This window comes from Triturus cristatus, chromosome 3_2, assembly GCF_964204655.1.
Source record: "Triturus cristatus chromosome 3_2, aTriCri1.1, whole genome shotgun sequence".
Lineage (NCBI taxonomy): Eukaryota > Metazoa > Chordata > Amphibia > Caudata > Salamandridae > Triturus > Triturus cristatus.
In genome coordinates this window covers 680,500,501-680,523,608 of record NC_140584.1, presented here as the reverse complement: position 1 = coordinate 680,523,608, position 23,108 = coordinate 680,500,501, and the positions used below count along the sequence as shown (strand labels likewise).

Below are 23,108 nucleotides of genomic sequence, written 5' to 3'. Positions count from 1 at the left end.
TTGTTGATTATATCTTTATCTTTGACACTGTACAAAGACTCACTATCTTTTGGTTAGGTTTGTATTGTACAGATACCTCATACATATGTACATACATACATGGCTCATAGTTGCACCACTGTGGAGTGCTTTGATGTGCATGATTCTAACTGATTGTGCCATTTGTTAAAATTCTGAACATTTAGGCAGTTGTTGGAGTCCTCGACACTATATTGACATAGTTTCTGATCCACAGCCTTTTTGTGCTAAACTCATAAATTTGAGAACACTATCCTGTTCAATTTTTAGATTGGGTACATGCAGAGTTTGGGTCTCGCCTACACAGCACATGCGCCATGCTGCAAGACGTATTGTTTACAATTCAATGGGCATACAACCCACATACAGCATACCATTAGTTGTTTTCTTTGTCACTCTCATTCGCAGTCTTTTGATTGCTTAGCTCCCGTAAGCTTCCCTTGTTTTCTTGTGTTAGTTCCTCTGCGGAGCATTGACCAAGTATGTGTCCTTCATCTTTTTTTTTTCTAGCTCATCTTTTTCCAATGCACTACTTATAATTTTTGTATAGGCATTTGGGTATTATTCCTGGACATGCAACATGCTTGTAAACAGGCATACAGCTTCTTATTTAAATTGCTTTCACCCTATCTGCTATCTCTAATGACTCTTTAGTTACTTAAACCCACAAATGTACTACTATATGTGCCACTTAAAGCTTCACCACTCCACACTACACCACGCCACTATGTTCCACCCCACCCCACTCCGTCCCTCTCTACACCACTCTGTTCTACACCATTATTCTTTAGTTACTTAAACCCACAACTGTACTACTCCATGCCACTTAAAGCTGCTCCACTCCACACAACACCTCTCTACACCACTCTATTCTACACCAATATTTGCCACTCATCTCCTTGCCACTCTGCTCAGTGCCACTCTACTCTACGCCATGTCATTCTACTCCACTCTGTGCCACTCCACTGTATGCCACACTGAGCCACTCTAAACCACTTCACTCCACATCGCTCTGTGCCACTCCACTCAATGCCACTCCACTGTACTCTATGTCACACCACTCTACGCCACTCTACTCTGCACCACTGTACTACATCCCACTCTATGCCACTCTGTGTCCCTCTATTCTACGCCATGCCACTCTACACCACTCCACGCCACTCCTATCGTCTCTATGCCTCTCTAATTCTCTCAAAGCCACTCTGCTCCACTCAATTCCACTCTACTCTGTGCCACTCTACTCTTTACCAATCTACTCAATGCTACTCTATGCCACTCCACTCCAGTATACACAACTGTATGCCATTCCACTCTAATCCACACAATTCCACTCTTCATCACTCTGTGCCGCTCTCTTCTAGTCCACTCTCCTCCGCTCCACTCCACTCTGCTCTACTATATGCCACTCTACTCCATTCCACGACACTCTGCAACTCCATTCCATGCCACTCTCCTCTACTCCACAATACTCTCCTCTCTTCTACTCCACTCTGCTCCACACCACTAACATTTAGCCATGCTGAACAGCAGACACGCTTCTGTACAACATGGCTAAAAAACATTGGCAAAGCCAATAGCTCTCACATAGGCGTGACCTATTTGCTTTGCCAGTGCTTGGTCTTCCTCTTTTTTCTACCAGATGCTTAAGGACTTTAAACATGATCTTTAAGATGTGTCCCTTCTGAGGTGCGGGACCATCTTTCAAGTTTTTTTTCTCCTTTATGTAAGTGACGCCTGGAGTATATTCCTCTTTTAATTGTATGGTAGTAGCTGATGACTGCTGGACATTGATGAAATATTAAGTTGTCAGTCTATCAGTCAAACCCTGCTTTTACACAGTGGTGTATGGGTTGGTCATTAAAATATTTGGCAGAGGCACTTGTTACAATGGCTCATTGGCATGCCATGTTGCATCTGTCCCTTAAGTATGTTCCATGAGATCAACAATTTCCCTTTCTCTGCTCAGTGTTTGAGCCCAACATGGAGATGAGCTGCTTTCCGACTGAAGTGGTTCCAGCATAGGGTCATGTGGTGTTGGAATGTCAACCCCTGGATATTTTCAGATTCCAGGGCTTGGTCTGTTGAATAGTGGCATAGAACCTCTGTGAGAGATGCTGTTAGAGTGCATTTACAGTCCTATTCTGTTCTACTATCCCATTTGATCTGACATTCTTTTGTTAGTGGACCTAGGTTTAATTGTATGCCATATACAAAGATCATTTTCTTGATTGTCTCGGAGGACGTGTTTGGTACACAGACATTAAGAGTTGTTACCTTAGTAAGTAATATGCAATTTTAACGAATTGACCCAAAAGAACAAGACATTGACTTTGAGAGGTCGCATTTCCTGTACTTGTGTTGATAACAACCTGGTGGTATTCTGCTGGCATCACAGCATTAATTTTCTTTATTCTCTCCGACAAGTTGTTGTCTCAACCAGGAGTGCATCAGGTTTTAGCATTCGGTCTTTGCAGACCTTCAGGATGGTATCTCTTGGAATAATATGTTCAGCCTTATCCATTTTGTCTTGGCTTCTTCCTGAAGTGCATAGCCTTTTTCTGAGATCCCTTTGTCATGTTTTGGTTTGGTTGCCTGCCATTCGCATCTTTGTTTTGTGTTATCTGTACAATCTATTTCATCTACTGATCTGGACCTGTGGAAGTTTAAATCTAATTGTTGTGTCATCTACAGATATTTCATGTTTGTGCTTTCACTGCGATGTTAGATATCTCCAAGGACTGACCAGTTTGAATCTGCCTGTTATACATAAGATGTACTTTCCATTATTTTATATGGTGCTTTGTGCTTTTGTTTCATGGTCGCTAGTTTTGTGCCCATGCGGTGGATTGTTGTATTGCTCTCTAATTACTTGAGTTTCGTCTTGCCAAATTCACCAGCGGGTTGGTAATTTCATGGGTGGCCATGTAGAAGCCGAATGTATGAGTGCTCTGATTTTCCTTTACTCTGATTCCAAAATAGGATTTCATATTGGAGCTTTTCTTTCAGGTATCTTAGTCTAATGGTTCTACAGATGCATGTTTGCATTCCAGAGCTGCCTCTTGGGGTAAGCAACCCCACTAACAATGTTGTTTTTGTAACACATGGTCAGTCTGAGTTTTGCGAGCCGAAGATTCATCACTGTTTTAGTAGATCTCATATTTATTTTTTAAGTGTTATATAGCGTTGCTCCAATCGTTCATTAGGCAACAAAGCACTTTACACTAAACTAATTATAGCTATAAGTCTTCTTTAGACTATAATCAACAACAACATACAAATGATCTTGGGTTGGTGAAAGGAACAGTGTAACAATATTGTACTGACAGTGACGAGGTAAAGGGTGATTATGCTGAGTCTCACACAGTTGTGACGCTCCTAACCCACTGTTTGGTTTGTGTCTTTGATCAGTCTGCTAATGCTTGGGTACCAGATGGAATGAGCCATAGTTGTGAATGTGTACTTGGTTTAAGGAGGTAGACTAAAACGTTTTTGAAATGTATGGGCAAATATGCCCGCACCTCCCTAGACATGGACTCGGTCTCATAGTGTAAAGTCTGTGACACGCGTCGGGCTTAGTGTATTGAAGATCACTAGTGAGCAATAGATACAGAAAGGACCAACATCAGAATGTCTGCTCCTAATCATTTAGAGAAAGTTCAATAATGACATTTCGTAATGTCATTTTGAAGACTAGACTGTTGTCTGGAGATACTCTAGCATAACGTGGTACTTTAAAGAAGATAAATGTTGTGCAGTTAGAGGTAAGTTGAATTCTGGCTAAAATGTTTTGCCTAGAAAATAAATTTCTGTGACTACTCTTATGCCACATTGTTGCTAGGTAGAAGGTTTTGGAGACATAAGAATCCTGTTTGGAAAATATTTGTTGCATTGTCTGACATGAAAGATTTGTATATCTTATGTACAGTTTGAAACGTTGGTTTGTTAATTGTCCTACTGTAAATTTGGTAGCTTTCCAAGTGGAGTTACTGCTCGATAAACTGAAACAAAAAGGAGCCATCAGAAGAGCGCTGTTTCTCCACAACAGACTGTCTGTGCATTCCAAGAACATGACCATACAAAATGGAGGCTCCATACAATGTGAAGAGCTTGATGCATATTTGCGGGTAAGAATAAAAATGAATGCATGTAACCATTTCATGACAACTGTTGTATTGTGTATGTAATAGATGTAAACAATGCCTTGCTCAGTGGTATCCACTGTAGGTCCACGAATGCTGGAGTTTCAGGACAACCACAAAATGTATGTACATACAATGCATCTAAAGAGAACCAGTTTACATACTTAGTGATTATTTTGATAACCTGCAATGGATGTGACACTGCTCTTCTTATGCTGGACACCCCTAGCATAACATTTACAGAGTATCTAACACACAGGTCTCTGACCTTTTCTGTAATAAGAGCTACTTATGCACAAATAAAATCATCCCCAGCTACTAATATCATTGTTGTTGTAGTTGTTATCATTTCAGAGAAGATTACATTAGTGGCCACCATATGCAAAATTAGCAGCAGTGACCACCTCCGTGCATCAGGCGGAGCTTCCAGCAGTAATGTGAAAAAAAGTATTGCTAATTTGGAATGCCTTTGCATGAGTAATACGTTTACAGCGGTAGCTGCAATGCCCCTGCCACCAAGGTATAATATTAGTAATGAATTGCTTCATTGACACATGATTTCTCATCCAAATATCGGCTTTAAATATATTTTGAATATTCAACCATCGTTCGCCAAACATAAGCATATAATATCTGAAAATACACACGTTTGTGTCGTGAATACACACTTTTCAACTTTGCTATGCGTATAATAATTCAACCAAGCAAAGGCTTCAAATTTAGTATTCTGGGCTACACTGGAGAGCTAGTAGCAGCTCACGAGCTGCTTGAAAACAATTTGCACATTCTGTTAAAATTAAAGCTTATTTTACTTTGACAAACAACATAAGTCTGAAATGTAAATTAAAACCTAAGACTAAAATCTGCTGTTTATGAATTGCATTTGGTCAAGTGCCACACAAAAAGAATAAACAAGCATCACATCATATATAAAACACACATATATACTGTCCACACCACAAAGCGTTGCCTATAATCAAGTCCAAACGTGCAACTATTATTTACTGTTTAAATAATTGAAACTGGACCAAGAGCTACCGACAAAACTTGACAAAAATCTGTTCTCCTTTCCTATTCATTTGGGGAATTAATTCCTCTTCAATCCTGAGGGTCCCTGGGGGCCAACTAGCCCAGCATGTACCTCCAGTATGCGCCAGGGAGCTGTGTTGCAGAGAGGTGTTCAGAGGCCATGCCCCTTTTTACACCTCTGCAATGCAGCTCTGTGGCGCTTATTGGAGGTACCTGGTGAGCTAGTTTGCCCCCAGGGACGCTCAGGATTGAAGAGGAATTAATTCCCAACTTCAAACGCGCCACAGGGCGTGTTTGCACACATATCACCTCAGGCCCCGCTCCCTCCCTTCACCACTGTGCAAACGCGCCCCGCGGCGCGTTTTAAGTTGGGTGATTAGTCCCCTTGAATCCTGAGGGTCCCTGGGTTGGCGCCTATTTCATCAAGCCTTGGGGAGGTGGCAGTCCCCGGGGCAAGTGTGGGGGGGGGGGGGGTTGGGCTCCCCCACACTTTCTTTTCAACTGGCCCACCCGGGGGCTTTTTTTTTTTCATTTCGGTCGGATCCGCGGATCCTCCGCAGATCCCGTGATTTAAAAAAAATTATATTTTTTTTGGCCCTTGGTGCTTCTGGGACCCTGTGAGCAGGTCTAGGGGGTCAGGGTGTTTCTACCCTGCCCCCTTTTCCTGTTTTGCGCATTTGTTTTTCTGTTTTCTTGTGCCTCGGTTGTGCTAGAAGCTCGTGATCGGGAGGGTGCACGGATCCAGCGCGGCCATAGATATTACTATCTTTATTTCTTAATTTTTCAAAAACTACTGAACGGATTTACACCATTTTTTTAAAGGTCGCTTTCTGAGCCAAGCAGTACCTTTTTGCCAAATTTGGTGTAATTCTGTTCAGCAGTTTTTGCTATAACTGTGTCTAAAGTTTCCTATGGGAAATTGACTTTTTGACCTCTATTTTTGGAATTTCTCAAGAACTACTGAACGGATGTACACCATTTAAAAAAAAAAGGTCTCTTTCTGAGCCAAGGGCTACCTTTTTGCAAAATTTAGTGTAATTCCGTTCAGCAGTTCGAGCTGTAGCTTCTTCCAAAATTTCCTATGGGAAATAACATGGAGAAAACACGTTTTGGGACCCCCTTTTTTTCTCGGCCCCGCTTGACAAATCACCCCCAAACTTTCAGGATAGGAGCTGACCGGAGCGCCCCACCAGTTTTGTAATTTCACGAAGATTCGTCATCCGGCGCCAAAGTTATTGGAAAAAGAATGTTACGAATTTCCTATGGATAATAGGTCCTAACTATAAATACCTACTGGTGACCGCCAGTAGGGCATTATGGGACAGTGTAACATTTTGTTGACGGGTTTTGCTTTTACACTGTTTATTTTCACACACTGGGGAGGATTCATTGGTAGATGCATGAATCAAGGATCGACCTGCAAGGATGAGCTTGTAGGGTGTGCTGATTAATAATGCTCTGAGAACAGCGCTATCATTCTGAATACTTTATTTTACCTGCACTGAAAGAGAGAGAAATGCTATGGTTACCATCAATTTAACATTTTTATTTGTTTAGGGAAGCTAAATGTCCTGCAATTGAATTCAGCATTGTAATTTTTTAAAAATAATTTACAGTAAAGAACATCTTGCTCATGTAAATATGTATATAGAAAGTAAAAATAATTATGGCCCAAAAACGCATGTTATTTAAAGCCAGTGTACTAGTAAACTCTTACCAGCCATTACCACAGGCAAACTGTTAGATTTTTATTACCACAGTGCGGGCTTAACTGTGACTTACTGTCTGACAGAATGTATGTTGCAGTGAGGTGATAAAGGACAACCTTGATTTTTGTCACAGGCCTGTGTAATGTTATCTCAATTGAAGTATTTAACCGCTTGAATATTGGTTAAATAGCTTTGTTTATACTTACTATGCATGGCACTGTATTCAAACATTTATAAACTAGTTTGAGACATTCTTTGGCTCTTCTAGAAAACTCACAAGCATAAATAGCTCAGAAGCACATAGAAATACACTAATTACTATACTAAGTACTCATATCTTACTGCGACCATGTGCACACTGACAAACTTATGCAACAGTTTTAAAAATGCAGCACTTCAAATGCTGCCTTGATATATCAATAACTGGGGTGTGCACAGAATGTAAAAAATCATAGTCAATTAGTATTTATGCAGCACAACATAAAATGTACTCTAAAAAGCCATTTATCAATACATGCTGCCTAAATTTAAGGTCATGCACAATAGTTAATCCCAGTACAATGCACACTATCTGAAACATACAGAGCTGAGTTCAAATCAATTTGCATATGCTCCCATAAATGCATACTTGAAGTATTTAATGTACATTCAAACCCATAAATGAATACTTAGCTCAACTAATTTATAGTTAAATTACTTTCTTTTTCAAAAGTATTTAAGATGATAGAGCTGAAATGATAACTGAGGTTCTTGAAGGCAAATTAATTTAAGTAACCATGGTGTAGTGGATAAAGAACACAAGAGAAGAGTATGAAGGGCAAGCTATGTCTTAGAGGTTGCAATCTTATGAGCAAATGCTTCTATTACTTTTGGTCATGCCCTGTGACAGGAACTTTTGTAAGTAAATTAGAGCGGATCGGTTGAATGTTGCTGTACTCTAGTCCGTTGATGTGACTATTGTGATTTTATGGTATTTTAGTAATACATCTTATGATTTATGTAGGATGATTCAGAGTTCAGAGATAAACTTACTCCGATAAACATATTTATGGACTACCAGCTGGATTACAAATCTGCGGCAGACTCCACAGGACTGCAGCCTATTTTGAACCAATTCACTCCTGCTAACATTAGTCGACAGGTACTGTTTGCTATTTATTTTATCTTTTCTGTTGAAGACTTCACTGTGATTTAATTTTCTATTGGATCAAAAATGTGCTTTGCTACACGTATTCTTTGCTGGAATTTCATGTTCCTCCTTCTGGGAAATGACAGTAATGTGGCTCCAGAGCAAATGCTGATCACCGTGACCTATCCTCCCGTCTGTCTGTACCAGAATAATCACTGCAAAAGAGTTTGATATGTAATGACTTTTATCATGAGAATAAGCAAGTATTTTAAGGATTTTTTCATAGATAAATGTTGATAACCAAATAAAAATACTTGCAATAAACTTTGTATCTATTGTTTAGAAACACGATAGCTGCTATATTTCTGGTGAAAGAATACTCTTTTCAGAAGCAGAAAGAATAACCTATATGGTGTGACACATTTTCAAGTTGATACAAGAAGAGCGAACACTAGTTTAGGTTGTAAAAAACAGGAGAAGAAGAATCTGTGTGTTAGACTGGGCCCATCTTTCCTAATGGTGTGCAGCAGCCGGCTGACACCTACATTACTAAGTCTGTGTTCTGACAGGAGCAGAGACTGCTAGTCTATGGTCGAGTTTCCTATATCTGCCTTCTAGTTCATCAGAAGTGAATCTAATGAACATCCAAGGCAGATGTACCCTCCTTACTCAATCCTCCCAGACCTCTTCTATTCCGTTCAAAGAAGTGACAGACTTGGACTTACCTGGTTGGGAGGCAATGGTGGGGCCTGAATGGCAGCAGACTGTGCCATATACTGTCATTGGGGTTAAAGATATTTTTGTAATTCAGAATTCTTTTAAGTAAACTGGCAAGTGGATGAGGAGAGAACAGATTGGTTTGAGGCATAATTATGAAATTAGGAGATAGCCTCATCCTCTGATGGTTGCTTGAGCCTAAAGGTGATGTAGATTAAATACCACTGAGCCCTGAATAACTTATAAAACACTGATATGGGCCTTGTAAGGCTCTATAATCATGATACATAGGTCTAGGAACTAGGCAATCCAACAATTCTGGTAAATGCAATGAAAGACTGAACTGATCCTGCAGGGGTTCAAATGTCTGGCCTGCAGGTGACATCAGTTATAGGCTGTATGCACTGAACTCACTGAGCTATCCTTCTTCCATCTTCATTTCACATCAAATAAATATGCAATTGCTGGTAACATTGTGCAAAATTAAGATATCAATTAGCTGTATATTTATGCATCATAAATATGAAGTGCCTGAGGTATTCAGCCTTGCTTGAACAAGCATTTACACTTTGAATTAATATATCTGTTTTCTATGTAGCCCATGCACTGCTCTGATAGGTGGGCTAGAGCCTTCCTGTCAGCCTGCTCTTTATTACCAAGCAACTCGTGCATGTAAAGCTGGTTTGAACATTAATCGTAACTTTGATTACATTTCCATCAATAACTGGTCTGTCTTTCAAGGCAGATTTGACAGTTATTTGCTAAGGAGCTTCTTTGAGCCACACAATTGATCCCACTGTTGCATGCAGGATGATTCCTAGAGATTTTTCATCTATGACTGAAAATTGTGCTGCTTAATATATTGGAAATGAAGGTTAACACTTTTGTTCATGCTTCTTGATTGCTAATCGAGAGCGTCATTATGTAACTTAGCTTAAACCACTTGAGTGTTAACCATCTTTACTGTTGTTTAGCCATGTCTACATGGCGGCGTGCTTGTTACCCTATGAATGAGGGTAATGTAATGTCTGTTACAACGGTGTCAATTTAATGTATTTGTTAGTTTGCATTGTAAAGTGGAATGGTGTTTGTGGGTGCAAAACACATTCATTGTTTACATTTCAGATCAGATGTACAGCGAAGGCAAAACTAGCAAAATGCACTATTTTTTAGGTATTGCCTACCAGACAGCACGGAGGTGACTGGTTGCAAAAGATCTATGTGAAGTAACAGTGTACTTAGAGCCCACTCATTGCTTACCATTGGTTGTCTTTATTGTCCCTCTCATGAACTTGCTGTCATTCATTGCCTTACTTGGGCTTGCCTTCCTCTTCTGTGTTTGTCCCTCCCTTGGATCGTATCCTCTTTATTTTGTCCTTCTACTGCTTATGCTTAGTGGACAACATTTTTCTTTTTTGGTTAAACACTTAATGAGAATGTATGTGTTTTCCACCAGTCTCCCTTATGTAAAACTTTTCCTTCACTCCGCCGCACTCTATGTTGTTGTTCTGTCTTCCCTGTGTGCTGCTCCCTCTCCCCACTTCCATGTTGCACTCCCCCTTGAGTGTTTCTTGCCCTGAACTGCTTGTTTGCTTCTCCGTCAAGTGCTGCTTTTCCCCTTCCACTCCCAGTTACTATACCATCCCACTCTCTCGCTTCCTGTTTCAGCCCCCCGGTACCCTGTTGCTGTCCCCCACCCTCCTGTTTGCCATTGCTGTCCCCCCGCTCACCATTGCTGGCCCCCGGGCCTCCCTCTCCCCATTGCTGGACTGTCCTCTCCTTCCCTGTTGAGGATCTTGAACTGGCATCTCCATAGAGGAAATTGCCGTAGTAGAATCCATATTGTATCTGTATCTTACGGAACCTCCTGAGGCACAGCCGGGAGCAGTTAGTGTTTTGCCCAGCTCCTCATTTTAAAAATTGTTTATCTACGCTTTTATCCTGCACTCACCTTCACTCCCTGCCACACGAGCGCAGTGTACAGGCACCCCTCGGCATCTACAAACGAGCGCTGGAAACGGCCGAAATCGCCGATCCACTTCTCCCGCCATTGTCCTCGCTGCTACAGGGACACGCCCACTTCGAGGCCACGCCCCCTCACTGTATACATGTGTATCAACTGGAAGCGCAGCGGACGAGCGCAGCGGGCGCGCCGATTGCGCGCCGAAGGCGCGCTTAAGGCAAGCTCGTCTGCGCTCGTCCGCGATCATGACGCGACCGGGGCCGGTTCCCCTGCCCGATTCACCAGCACTACCCCCATATTCCATTCTCGGCCCATGTTGCTGTCTCTGAGACCCTCTCCTTGCCCCACCTGCCTCTGGTCTATCCCGAACGCCCAGAACCACGTTTATGTATGTGATACCTGCCAGTTCTCACTACCCTCTCTGGACTCAACTCATGGCCTGGCCCCCGCACGTTGCTCTGCTTCTTCTTTTGGAACTGACCTTTCTCTCACCCTCAGAGCGGCACTGATTAACTGCAGGTCTCTGAACAAACATGCTATCGACATCTGGCAGTCCCTCCAGGATAACAACTGGGATCTGCTTTTCTTAACTGAAACCTGGCTGAATGAGACCACTAACCCCACTATCACCCTTGCCATACCGGACGGCTACAGCCTCGCCTGCGCCAATAGACCTAACGGTAAACAGGGAGGTGGAGTTGCCTTAATCCATAAATCTAAATGGACGGCTTCCTTTCCCACATACGACCCTATTGACTGCATAGAGGGTCTACCTTTTACTATCCATTTCTCCTCGTCCACCTCCTGCTCTGGAATACTTATTTACCGCCCTCCCCATTCCAACCTCTCCCACCTGCCGGCCTTGGCGGATTACATCATTCAGCTTAGTACGCGCTACACCAACTTTACTGCTCTAGGAGATTTTAACCTCCACGTTAACGATAAATCATGCTCGCACAGCAACAATTTTATCTCTTCACTGGCGACCTGCAATCTAGAGCAAAAAATAGATTCCCCCACTCACAAAGCGGGACATACCCTTGACCTGATTTGTTCCAACCTACCCAGCATTCTGGTAGCCTCTCCCATCCCGGTCATTTGGTCAGACCACTTTCTCATCCCTTTTGAGATCGTTATCTCCCGCTCTATCAGACCTACCGTTGCCCCTAAAGTATCAGGCAGAAACTGGAGTCGTATCACCCTTGAAACGTTCCAGAAATACCAAAATAATTCTCTACCCATCCCATTATCTGATCCGGATGGTGGTATTGACCATTTTGATGCCTGGATAGGCCAAGCCCTAGAGGCTATGGCCCCTCTCAAACCCATCAAAACCTATCGGGCCACACCTTCCGCACCCTGGTATTCTGACCTGCTTCGCCAGAAAAAGGCAGCATGCAAAGCCCTCGAACGCTCCTGGAGGCAGAACTATTCCCTCGACAGTAAAAACACCTACAAAACAGCTCTCAAAGAATACCGCAGAATGATTGAGGATCATAAAAGGGACTTCCTGGCTTCCAGAATTAAACATGCCAGTAACGGCGCCAGGGAGATTTTCAACATAGTCAGATCCTTCACGGACCCCAGCATTCTGACTCGTACTCATCCAGCCTCCCAATCTCTGTGTGATAAACTTTCACAATTCTTTGAGGAAAAAATCCAGGCTATTTACTCCTCCTTTCCCATCACCAGTAGTGAAGGGTCGGTTGAGGAATCTACCATGTATCCGCCACAGTCACCCTCATTTCTAGAATTTGCAGCAATTTCTGAGGATGACACACTGGTAGAATTACTCAATTGTAAATCCGGCTCCCCCAAGGACCCACTGCCAGCCAAACAATACAAAAAACTGGCACCCCTGCTCAATCCATTTCTTAACCATATCTGGAACCAATCCATAAGAACGGGTGTTTTTCCCGCAAAATGGAAACATGCGTCCCTAGTCCCCATCCTTAAAAAACCTGATCTTGACCCAGATAACCCTAGTAACTACAGGCCCATCTCCCTCCTACCTGCCCCAGCTAAGATCCTGGAAAAACTGGTGCACGCCCAGCTTGCTAACTACATCGAATCCCATGGGCTCCTGCATGACTCTCAGCATGGCTTTCGGTCGGGCCACAGCACGGAGTCGGCCCTTGTTGAAATGGCTGACTCCGTGAGATGGACGATGGATCGAGGCTCGAGGGCGGTGTTAGTGCTGCTGGATCTCTCAGCAGCATTTGACACCGTCTCTCATAAGATCTTGCTGAGAAGGCTGAGAGACCTAGGCTTCGGCGGTACAGTGCTGAGATGGCTCTCTTCTTACCTGGGTGACCGTACTCAGCAGGTATTCACCCCTCCCTACACCTCCACTGCTAGACCACTAAAATGGGGAGTTCCTCAGGGCTCCTCCCTGAGCCCGCTCCTGTTCAACGTTTACTTTTCCCCCCTGGCTAAACTGATTGCGCAAACTGGGATTAAATCCACCTCCTATGCGGATGACATTCAGTTACTCTTTACTTTTGATACCCCTACTGCCTCTGCCTTCGACCCACTGAAAAACTGTCTAAGAGACATCTCTAGCTGGATGGACTCCAATTCCCTCCGACTTAACGCCGGAAAGACAGAGATTCTGTTTTTTAATTCATCATCCCCTCTTGATTCTAATTTATGGTGGCCGAATGATCTCAGCCATGCCCCCACGCCTAAAGACTCGGTGAGAAACCTGGGAGTGCGTTGGGATAATCATCTCAGTTTTAACGCCCAGGTTCAAACAGTAGCAGCATCCTGCTTTGCTAAGATCAAGACAATTAGACGGCTCATCAACTACCTACCGATGGACTGCCGTAAGACTGTGGTACAGGCCCTAATAATATCTCACCTGGACTATGCCAACGCATTATACCTTGGCATCACAGCAGGCCTATGCCACAAGCTTCAGACTGTCCAGAATGCTGCTGCTCGGCTGGTGGAGAGAATTCCCGCCAGACATCACATCTCCCCACACCTCCGTAAACTCCACTGGCTCCCCATTTCCAAGAGATGTATTTTTAAGGCCATGACCTTGGCTTTCCGGGCCTCCAAGGGCAAAGGCTCGGCCCACCTAAGAAGCACTCTGAAACCGTATGTCAACTCCAGGACACTACGCTCTAATTCCCAACTTCTGCTGGAAACCCCCAGATTTAAACGTACTCACGCAGGCGGGAAAACATTCGAGGTCTGTGCCACTCGGTGTTGGAACAACCTTCCGGTTGCATTACGAGCCTGCCAAACCGAATTAGCATTCCGAAAATCCCTGAAATCTTTTCCCCATATAATGCTCCTTAGTGCCTAGCCTCTAGTTCCATGATCTATCAGCGCCGGGACGCCCCGTTGGGGCAGCTGCAGCGCTCTACAAAATACACAAATAAATAAATAAATAAATTGTATCTGTCCATATTGAGACCAAAAAGTGATCAGACACAACAAAACAAAATAATATGTGAACCACTCTTGAATATAACATCTAGACTCCATCTATATAGAGTAAATAATTATCAGTTCACAAGCAATCAAAACTGAACCCAACCACATTGACTGAATACCTGTACAGAAGAAGAGTGAGGCACTCAACAAGGTGCACCACACAAATAAAGTCCTACACACAAGTCAGCAACAAAGAATAAACCTATGTATAACACTACGTATATCTACTAAGATTATCATGTACTTTTTTCGCACATATCTTTGACATTCAGATGTACACATACACGTTCTTTTTATTTTTTTATAACATCTTTTTATTAGGCACACAGCAAAGCCGAGATAAGTGCACCACAACAATCATACATAGAAATAGCACACACTGCAGTCCAGCCTCGGACAGCTCCATTCCTGATGTTATAAATACACTCCCACCCAGAAGTACATCAAATGCAGTATAGTTGGTAATTTCAGCCTCCGAAGACATTACGGTGGCGCTGGCACATGGACTCCCCCTTTGAACGATCCATTTGCCTCAGATCTTTTACTACTTTTTGGGGCAGCCCCTGCTTTAATAAATTACCCTCTCTGCCACCATACACCAGTCCATGTCTCTTTTCCAGTCTCTGAAAGGTTGTGTGGATGCTGCCCCCCATAGACAGGCTATGTTTTGTTTAGCAATCATCATACCCAGGGTTATCCAGATTTGCTCCATGTGACTCAAATCCTTAGCATCCCACACATTAGGAAGGCACCACTTAGCTGAAGCATTGAGAGTGCTCCCTCGAGGCCTATTTTTCTATAAACCAAAAGACTAAATTGCTATTGGGCTCAATAATCAGTGAAGTCACTTCAAAAACACTTAACAATCATACTTCGGTTGTCATTTTTTTATTATTTCATTTCTTTGTCATTTATAAAATTTCATTTTTTCCCCTTCTTCTTTTTTCATCTTTAAAACTTTTTTTTGAAATGTATACATCACAATAAAAGATCAATGCTGTTATTACATCAAATACACAAAACATTTATAATATATTGCTCCACAAAGAAAAGGACCCCTGGAAAAAACACATGAATACACCAATTTCACAAAACTCATTCAAACACATCCAAACTCATACAATCATCATACAAACTGCATCTGAACAAGGGGGAGAATGTAGATAACGAAATCTCCGCGACCAGATTGAATGAATATGTTCAAAGAACGGGCCTGAACATAAGGTCGACGCGCGTTTCGTTGGTATGTGAAGAGTAGTCAAACCACCTTCATCAGGACCTTTCCAGACACCCACATAAAAGTCACAACACCCAGGGGACCTGAAAAAACAACAAAATTAAATATTATGAGCCCAAGACTTATACATGCATGATTGGACCAGAATTCAAAAAACACAAAAAAAATTATTATTCAATAAACATAGAAAAGTGACATTTAATAGAACCCGCACCACCAACTTCCTTTGCTCCCACTACTCGCAAATGGGAGTATTGAGATAGTATAGTAAATATTAGATATAAAGGAGAAAACAAAAAATTATACACAAATGCATAAATTAGTAGACCCTTGATTTCCATGCGCATAATGTCACTTGTGCTCCGAAAAAGGGTGAAGAAAGACCCTATTAGTTGTGCCAATCATGACCTACTGCATGTATTAGTGCAATGGTGATTATATGCATAATAATACTTACAAAACAAAGATGACTGTTCAATACAAAAAACATTTATGGCTACAAACAGCGGCGTATATTCGAGAGTCGGTATTCAATCTAAATAAGCAAAATATTGAAACGCATAAGCACTAGATGGCAGTATTCCCTGTTATAATGTTGTGAACTATTGGACTAATGCTGCCTTACCTACGAAGACTTTCCTTGTTATGCCCAAATCCTTAGGCAATAAAATTTTTCACAAGAATTATATCCCATCAGGGATACAATCTACTAAACAAAAAAGAGCATATTTTGGTAAGACTCATAAATACAGCTCAATACTAATAAACTGAGACTTCCAGATAACTCGTTACGAAATACGAACCGAGTAAGGAGTAGACACAATCTGTAATAGATCCTTCGTTCTTGTTTCCTCAACCCACAGTGATGCACTGTTGTGTGTCGATTTAGATACCGTATATAGATTGCCCGATTTATGTCCTTATATAGGCACAATTCGCATTGCCCATATTTAGGCATAGAAATCCTACCCTTATTTAGGCATTATCCATGCTAAGCAAATACAGGCATGGCCACCTACATACGTTCATCTACGTCACAACGAGTTCTTGGAAAACCAGGCTCTTAAGCCTTTAGGACTTCCCCTTGCTTGGATATTGATTTCTCCAAGAACTCATTTACTATGCATGAACATCTATTCCTTAGGGGTACATTCATGACGTTCTTCTGCCCGACATTTACGTCAACACCTTTGAGATATAAATATACCTTCACTTACCATGGCAAACCACGGTTCGGCTGCCAACTTGCATGACGTGGCTCGCCACGGCAAGTTCGGAAGGAAGTCAAGTCCCCGCCTGACGCACTGACCAGACGCTGTCATCCTCCTCGCAGAGAATCCAGCTCCAGTGTTTCTGACTCCCCTTGCGGGGTGTTAGAGATCGAGACTCTGAAAGAAATTCCAACCTCACTCATTCTAAGGTATGGAGTGGACTAGAACCTAGAGGGAGTTTTGGCACATCTTGGCAACTATAGCTAAACTAGACTATAGACAAACAGAACCTACTTCTTACCTCGTACAACACTTAGGTTAGGTACACAGACGCCTGTGGAGTATTTTAAGCTGTATTTTTGTGCTCTAATCGCTACATCTCTGGGGTAGGCCAAGGCCTCTGGCCAATCCTCATCAGCCAAGCTGCCCAGGTCTGTATCCAAGCGGTCTCGCAGGTGAAGGAGCATATCCAGGGAGCTCTTTATCAGCTTTTCATAGGTGAGGGAGATTGCTTTACGGCTCATGTGATCTAGCAATCTATCCTCTAGTGGTGATCATTCCGGAAGGTCCTCCCCCCAACCCACCCCCGGACGATCACTGCCTGAAGAGCATTTTGAAATTGCAGATAATGGAAGATCTTCAGTCGCCAACTCATACTCTCTCTTCAGTTAAGAGAATGGGACCACCCCACCCCCCCCCAACTGGACCAGAGATTCCCTACCTTAGAGATACCAATCAGGTTCCATCTATCAAAGCCGGTTCTTGTCCCCAGCATGCCCAACCTCTCAGAGTCCCACAGTGGTGTGGCTTCAGTAATCTTACCTCTCCAGCCCAGTGTTTTGAGTGTCATATGGCAGATTTGGACCGTGAGTGCTGCCAGTCCCATGAGGGTTAAACATTTCAAGTTGGTGTAAATTGCTCGTAGATGAACTCCCGTGTGTAAGATATGGCAGTACATACAGTATGCTGGTCTATCTGCGGGTTGATGAACCCATTGAATAATTATCACCAGTTGTGCCACCCAATAGTATTTGTGAATGTCGGGTAGGGCTATTCCCCCATCATACCAGTCCGCTGTCAATTTAGCTAGAGCAATGGGGCCCTCCACCCCACAGCAAGGTGCTAACTTCACCTTCTATGGATTGCGGGAACAGGGGATGGCATATTCTGCAGCATGTAGAGAAACTGCTAGTGCCATCATTTTAAACTAAGCCGCTCTACCGAGCAGTGAGAGTGGAGTGACCTCCAATGTTGGACAACACTTTTAAGTGACAGCAAAGGGCCTTGGAGGTTACTGGTGTTCAATAGAACAGGATCAGTGGTAACATAAATGCCAAGATAGCGGAAGCCATCTGTCACTATGCGCGCCTCACAGTCTGGCGGTAGGTTAGGTGACTGGCTGTGGAGAACATACACCGTGGATTTGGACCAGTTAGTGTGTATCCAAAATATTTACCAAAGTTGGTGAATATATCCAATATTTTGTGGATGGAGGATTGTGGAGCTGCAACGTACAACAGCATATCAGCATTGAGAGATATTCTTTCCTCCCAAGCCATGAATCAACGAGTCTATCTGAACGCATGCCGCCAAAGGTTCAAATATCAATGCAAAAATGAGCAGTGAGAGGGGGCAACCCAGCCTGGTCCCGCATTGGAGGAGGAACACCTGAGAAGTCCTTCCGTTCACGACTACCTGAGCTATGGGTTTAGAATAGAGAAGCCGCAGCCAATACAGAAACTTGGGTCTGAAGCCCATTCACTCCAACACAGCAAAAAGGTATTGCCATTGAACCGTATTGAAGGCCATGCGAGCATCAAGCAACAGGACCACCGTGTCTTCTTGGATCCTACCATCTCGACCCAGCATTCCATGGATCCGCTGCAAATTAAGGGCTGTGTATAAGGCCCTATTTGTGTCTAGTATCCCCGCTCTCATCTACCACCAAGTTAGCCTAAAGGTCAAGGATGTCACGTTCGAGCTTCTCTATCGCAGACTTTTTTTCTCTTTTGTGTCCAACATTCAGGGAGAGCGTCAGTCCCTTAATGAACATTTTGTGAGCCTCCCAAAGAATTTGAGCAGACTCCTCCAATTTTCCCTGAAATATTGCTCCGTGGCTTTTACCAGTCCATCCCTCACACCTGGAATCTTAAGATACCAAGGGTTCAGTGTAATGGCCCTTCAGGTTTGCGACTTATCCAGACTGTAGTTCACCGACACTGGAGAGTGATCAGATATCCCCCTCGCTAAATGGCATACCTTTATGAAAATAGGGAATACGGTAGGCCAATGTTAAAATAAAGTCAATACGGGAAAGGCCCCTGAGTGGAAAGTATAATATTTTGTAGTGTGGTTGTGTGCCCGCCAAATGAAACGAGAGGGCGCTGCCTGTCTTGGGGGCCATATTACAATCTCCCACCATAAGAAGATCTTCTATAGGCAGTCCAAGCTGAAGTTTACTCAAGTCTGGGAAGCTGATGCCATGCATAGCTGGTGGAACAGACAGAATGCTGATCATCTCGCCCTCCCACATCCTGGTAACGGCTGCATATCTACCCAGCTGATCAGACTAGGTTTGGTTAATAGTAAAGGGAAGATGGTTCTTAAGGAGTATTCCCTGGAACCGGAAGTGAACCCAGCATGGACCACCATCTTGTACCCCCAGCGATCCAGAGCCCTGCAAGCATTAGCCATAAGGTGCATTGCCTGTGAAAGGATTACATCTGGGGAATGCTTTTTAATGTAGTGAAGCACCACCCCACTCTTAATTCTGTCCCCCAAGCCATTTAAGGTTCAGAAACTAGCCGAATTTCAGAAGCGTTAATTTTAGTTGCCATCATCCCTTACTACACTACAATGTCTCTCACTCCCTATCTTGGCGGCCATACCAGGAGGCCTGTCCCAGAGTGGGCCACATATCTACAACAATTCAAGGTCAACTAGTGTTGTGAAAAAAGACCATTCAGTCAAGTGAACTAGAAAAACAGCTAACAAACTGACCCCCCCACCTCTTCTCAACTCCGTGTATGTCAGAGCGTACCATAACAATGCTACAAGAACTAAAGCCCCCTCCCCGCCATGACGGACCTAGAACTGCCCGCCCCACCCTCCCAACTCTGCAGAGTGCCTGTCACCCCTGCAAACTTAAAACGTTAAGGAGACTGTGATCCATCCTGGGTGCCGCATCCAGGCCACCGTACAAAAAACCTATTATGACCCATAGTGTAAGAAAGTGGTTGTTTCCGGGATCTCGATCTTCACAGGCCCCCAGTCACTTTATGGCCCCATTCTGTGGGGACTGTCTCACTAGGTTAGCAGTTTACTTCAAAGTGGTATACAGTATCGGTGACAGTGCGTAGAGTCCCAGTGTCTTTAAGTATGCAACGTTCATTGCTAATGCACGCCATCGATGGGAGTGGTATGAGTATTTTTAAAGATTGTTGTTTTGGTGAATATCCTCCCTCCTGGTCCGAGTCGTTTGTTGTCTGCCCAGTTGACTCTTCTGAGCGCTGTCCTCACCACATCTGTCGTTCTTTGGAGCCATTGCCCCCCACCATCCCTCTATCCGTTCCCAAGCCTCCTCCATGGTTAAAAAGAACTAAGTCTTTCCCTTAGACCCCCCCTTGCAGGAAAAAGCATAGAGTATTTCACGGCTTTGTCTGCCAGAGTCCTTTTGACTTCTAGAAAACTCCGGCGTTGCCACTGACCTTTGAGCATGAAATCGGGAAAGAAAGTTATATTTGCATTATCATAGGCTAACGGAGGAGCAGCTTAAGCTGCCTGAAGTATTACCTCACGGTCACAAAAGTTAAAAATACGGGTAATAATGGGACGAGGGTGGGGGTCCCTGGTTGGGGCGTTCGCCCGGGACTTGATAGGTCTACTCAACAGAAAAATATTTAGACAAGCCGGGAGGTTGCAGTTCCTTGAGAATAAGATCCTCAACAAATGAGTCCACCGCTGGTCCTTCCGCCGCTCTGGTACTTCTAGTATGCGCACATTATTGCACCGGGACCTGCCTTCATAATCTTTAAGATGGGCCCCCATGATTTTCCTTGTGGCCTGCAATTCACTGACCTGGACCTTGAGGGTCTCCATATCATGTTGAAGAGCGGCCATTGAATCCTCCACCTCTTTGACTCTAGTTTTCATGTTGTGGAGATCTGTTCTCATTAGCAAGATCTCAGTCGTGACTGAATCTGTTTGTGCTTCTAGCTCAGATGTACTCCTCGGATCGGCCCCATGATGTCATGCAGTGTCAAGGGTTTCCCCTCAGTGGCTGGTTGCACAGCAGGTGGCAGTTGTTCCTGGGACCCATCCAAGGCCTCTGGACCCTTAGGAAGTGCATACTTATTAAGTTTTGTCTGGTGGGAGCTCTGCATGTCCTTCCCGCCAGTCATGATGCCATAATGGGTGCGGGGGAAGAGGGAAGGCACCGGGGCCACCGCCTGCCTGTGGCTGTTCACTAGCACTCCACACAGCCTGTCTGTTTTCTCAATACGTGCATGCTGCTCCCTCGTTCTCAGCCTCACACACCCTAAGGGCCCCACCCATCCGATAAGAAGTATGCGTCAAATGCAGGCGTCTGTTTTCTCTGGGACCAGCAGGCAGCAGAAGTAGTTGGGTATCAGTCACCAGGGCCCTTGTGTGTATTGAAAGAATGAGTGCTGGCAGTCATAGGTCATGAGCAAGTTTCCAGCAGTGCTCATGTAGTTTCCCAGGAGCGTTTTATTTCAGAGGCCAAAGCTACTTGAAGGTCGCAATGCCACCATAGAGCGCTATGCTTCCCCCCCCCCCAGCCACCCAGCTATTGAGGCTCACTGTGTCCCAACTACGCCATCGCCATAAAGTGTTGGGAGGCCCCTGCCGCTGGACCCTGCAGCATCTGCAGCTCCAGTTCCTTCCGGTAGTCCTGCAGCATCGTAGGCCAGACTCTAGGCTCGTACTACTCCTCACCGCCTAGGCCTCAATGTTGTTGGCCCCACAGATGGCATCTTAGCGCAGATTTGGCAGGTGCATTGGATTACCCACAAATCGGCAATCAACAAGGTGGTAGTAGACTGCGGTTTACGGAACGGATAAATGAGCGAATGATAGGGGATTATGCAGCTGGGTGACGGAGTTGCTCTAAAAGCGTCCATCTTCGTTGGCGGTTGGCCACACCCTCACACATTCTTAATTAAATTCACCTCGCACAAAATTATACATATCCTTTCGCAATTTTATGACTTTCTTAAGCGTACCACTCATTGAATCCAAAACCTGTGAACAAATACACATTCGCACAGCACCTTCAGACCCATAAAACATTTAGAATCATACAGAATCTCCATTCTTCCACACTGATTGAACACACATTATGCTACAGCTAGAACGTTGTGTGTGCCTCCATTACTGAATCCAGGACAAGTGCACGGAATACACATCTTAACCAACTCTGACCAGTTGCACATGTGTCCCCACATACCCAGAAACCAACAAATAAGTCACACTTTAAGTTTGCCACAACCAAATGAATACATTGCATTGTTGTTGCCTTTATGAATCTACATCCATTTATAAAAAAACACCAGATAGAGTGAATAAAAAGGACTAACAAAAATATTAGGAAGTAAACAACCAAACGCATTTTTTTTTACAAAATAACACAACTTTTCTTTCCCCAAAAACGATCACCAGCTGAAGGTAGATTAAGGTGGCATTGGCATGATAACTTTAGAATGTTCCTCCATTTTGTTACTTTCTTTTTTAAGTTAAAATGAATGTTGGATGTAAATCTTTTTTTGGTTTAAATTATTTGATTTTTAACTGTGCATATATATGTGTAAATTCTAAGTGACATAATGGACCTTACTAGAAGAATGTTAACATGGAGAGACCGCTGGCGAGTCTTGGTGGAAATGCAGGGAAGAGTTTTTAGTTTCTTGAAACGGCGGCCGTCAAACACGATAACGCTCCATTCTGCAGAAATATCTTTCCCGGTTGCACTGAAGTAAGCCAAAAAGTTGTGGGTGGAATGTTTGAATTAATCTCAGCCACTGGTAGTTACTCGTGACTGTATTCTAGTCCATCACTTATTTGTTTACTTCAGTGCACCCGATGAAAACGATCTTGGGTTGTTTGTGTTCTGGTTCAGAGAGGACCTGGTTTGGTAGTTTGGGCCGGACTGTTCCCATTGGAGCAGGACCAATGCTGGTTTGCATATGGCTGGGTATAATCTAAGGCAGCTTGGTGGCCAAAAAATAATGGTCTGGGATAAGGCAGAGTAATAAACAATGGCAGAGATAAATTCAAGCATTCCATCCATCACTTTTTTATTTTCTTCAGTGCAATGCCCCAAGTGTGATGGGTTTGCCCAGACATGGATCTCTTACTCACTGTGCTGCTGGAACCAAACTGCACTCAACTGAAGAGCCCCACCTGGGTGAAACTGATCTTTTGGTTGCCTGTGTTCCAGTTCAGAGGGGATCTGGCTTGGTAGTTTAGGCTGGACAGTTCTATTGGAGCAGGAC

The 23,108-nt window shown here is 43.7% G+C and overlaps 1 protein-coding gene across 1 annotated transcript in view; it reads left to right on the top strand.

Moving 5' to 3' along the window:
* Positions 1-23,108, top strand: part of ITGAV (integrin subunit alpha V) — a 382,159-nt gene that overhangs the window by 273,575 nt on the left and 85,476 nt on the right. The window contains exons 17-18 of the mRNA XM_085648702.1: positions 3,988-4,142; positions 7,899-8,036. Coding sequence (XP_085504828.1) covers positions 3,988-4,142; positions 7,899-8,036 — 293 coding nt within the window. The remainder of the gene's footprint in view (positions 1-3,987; positions 4,143-7,898; positions 8,037-23,108) is intronic.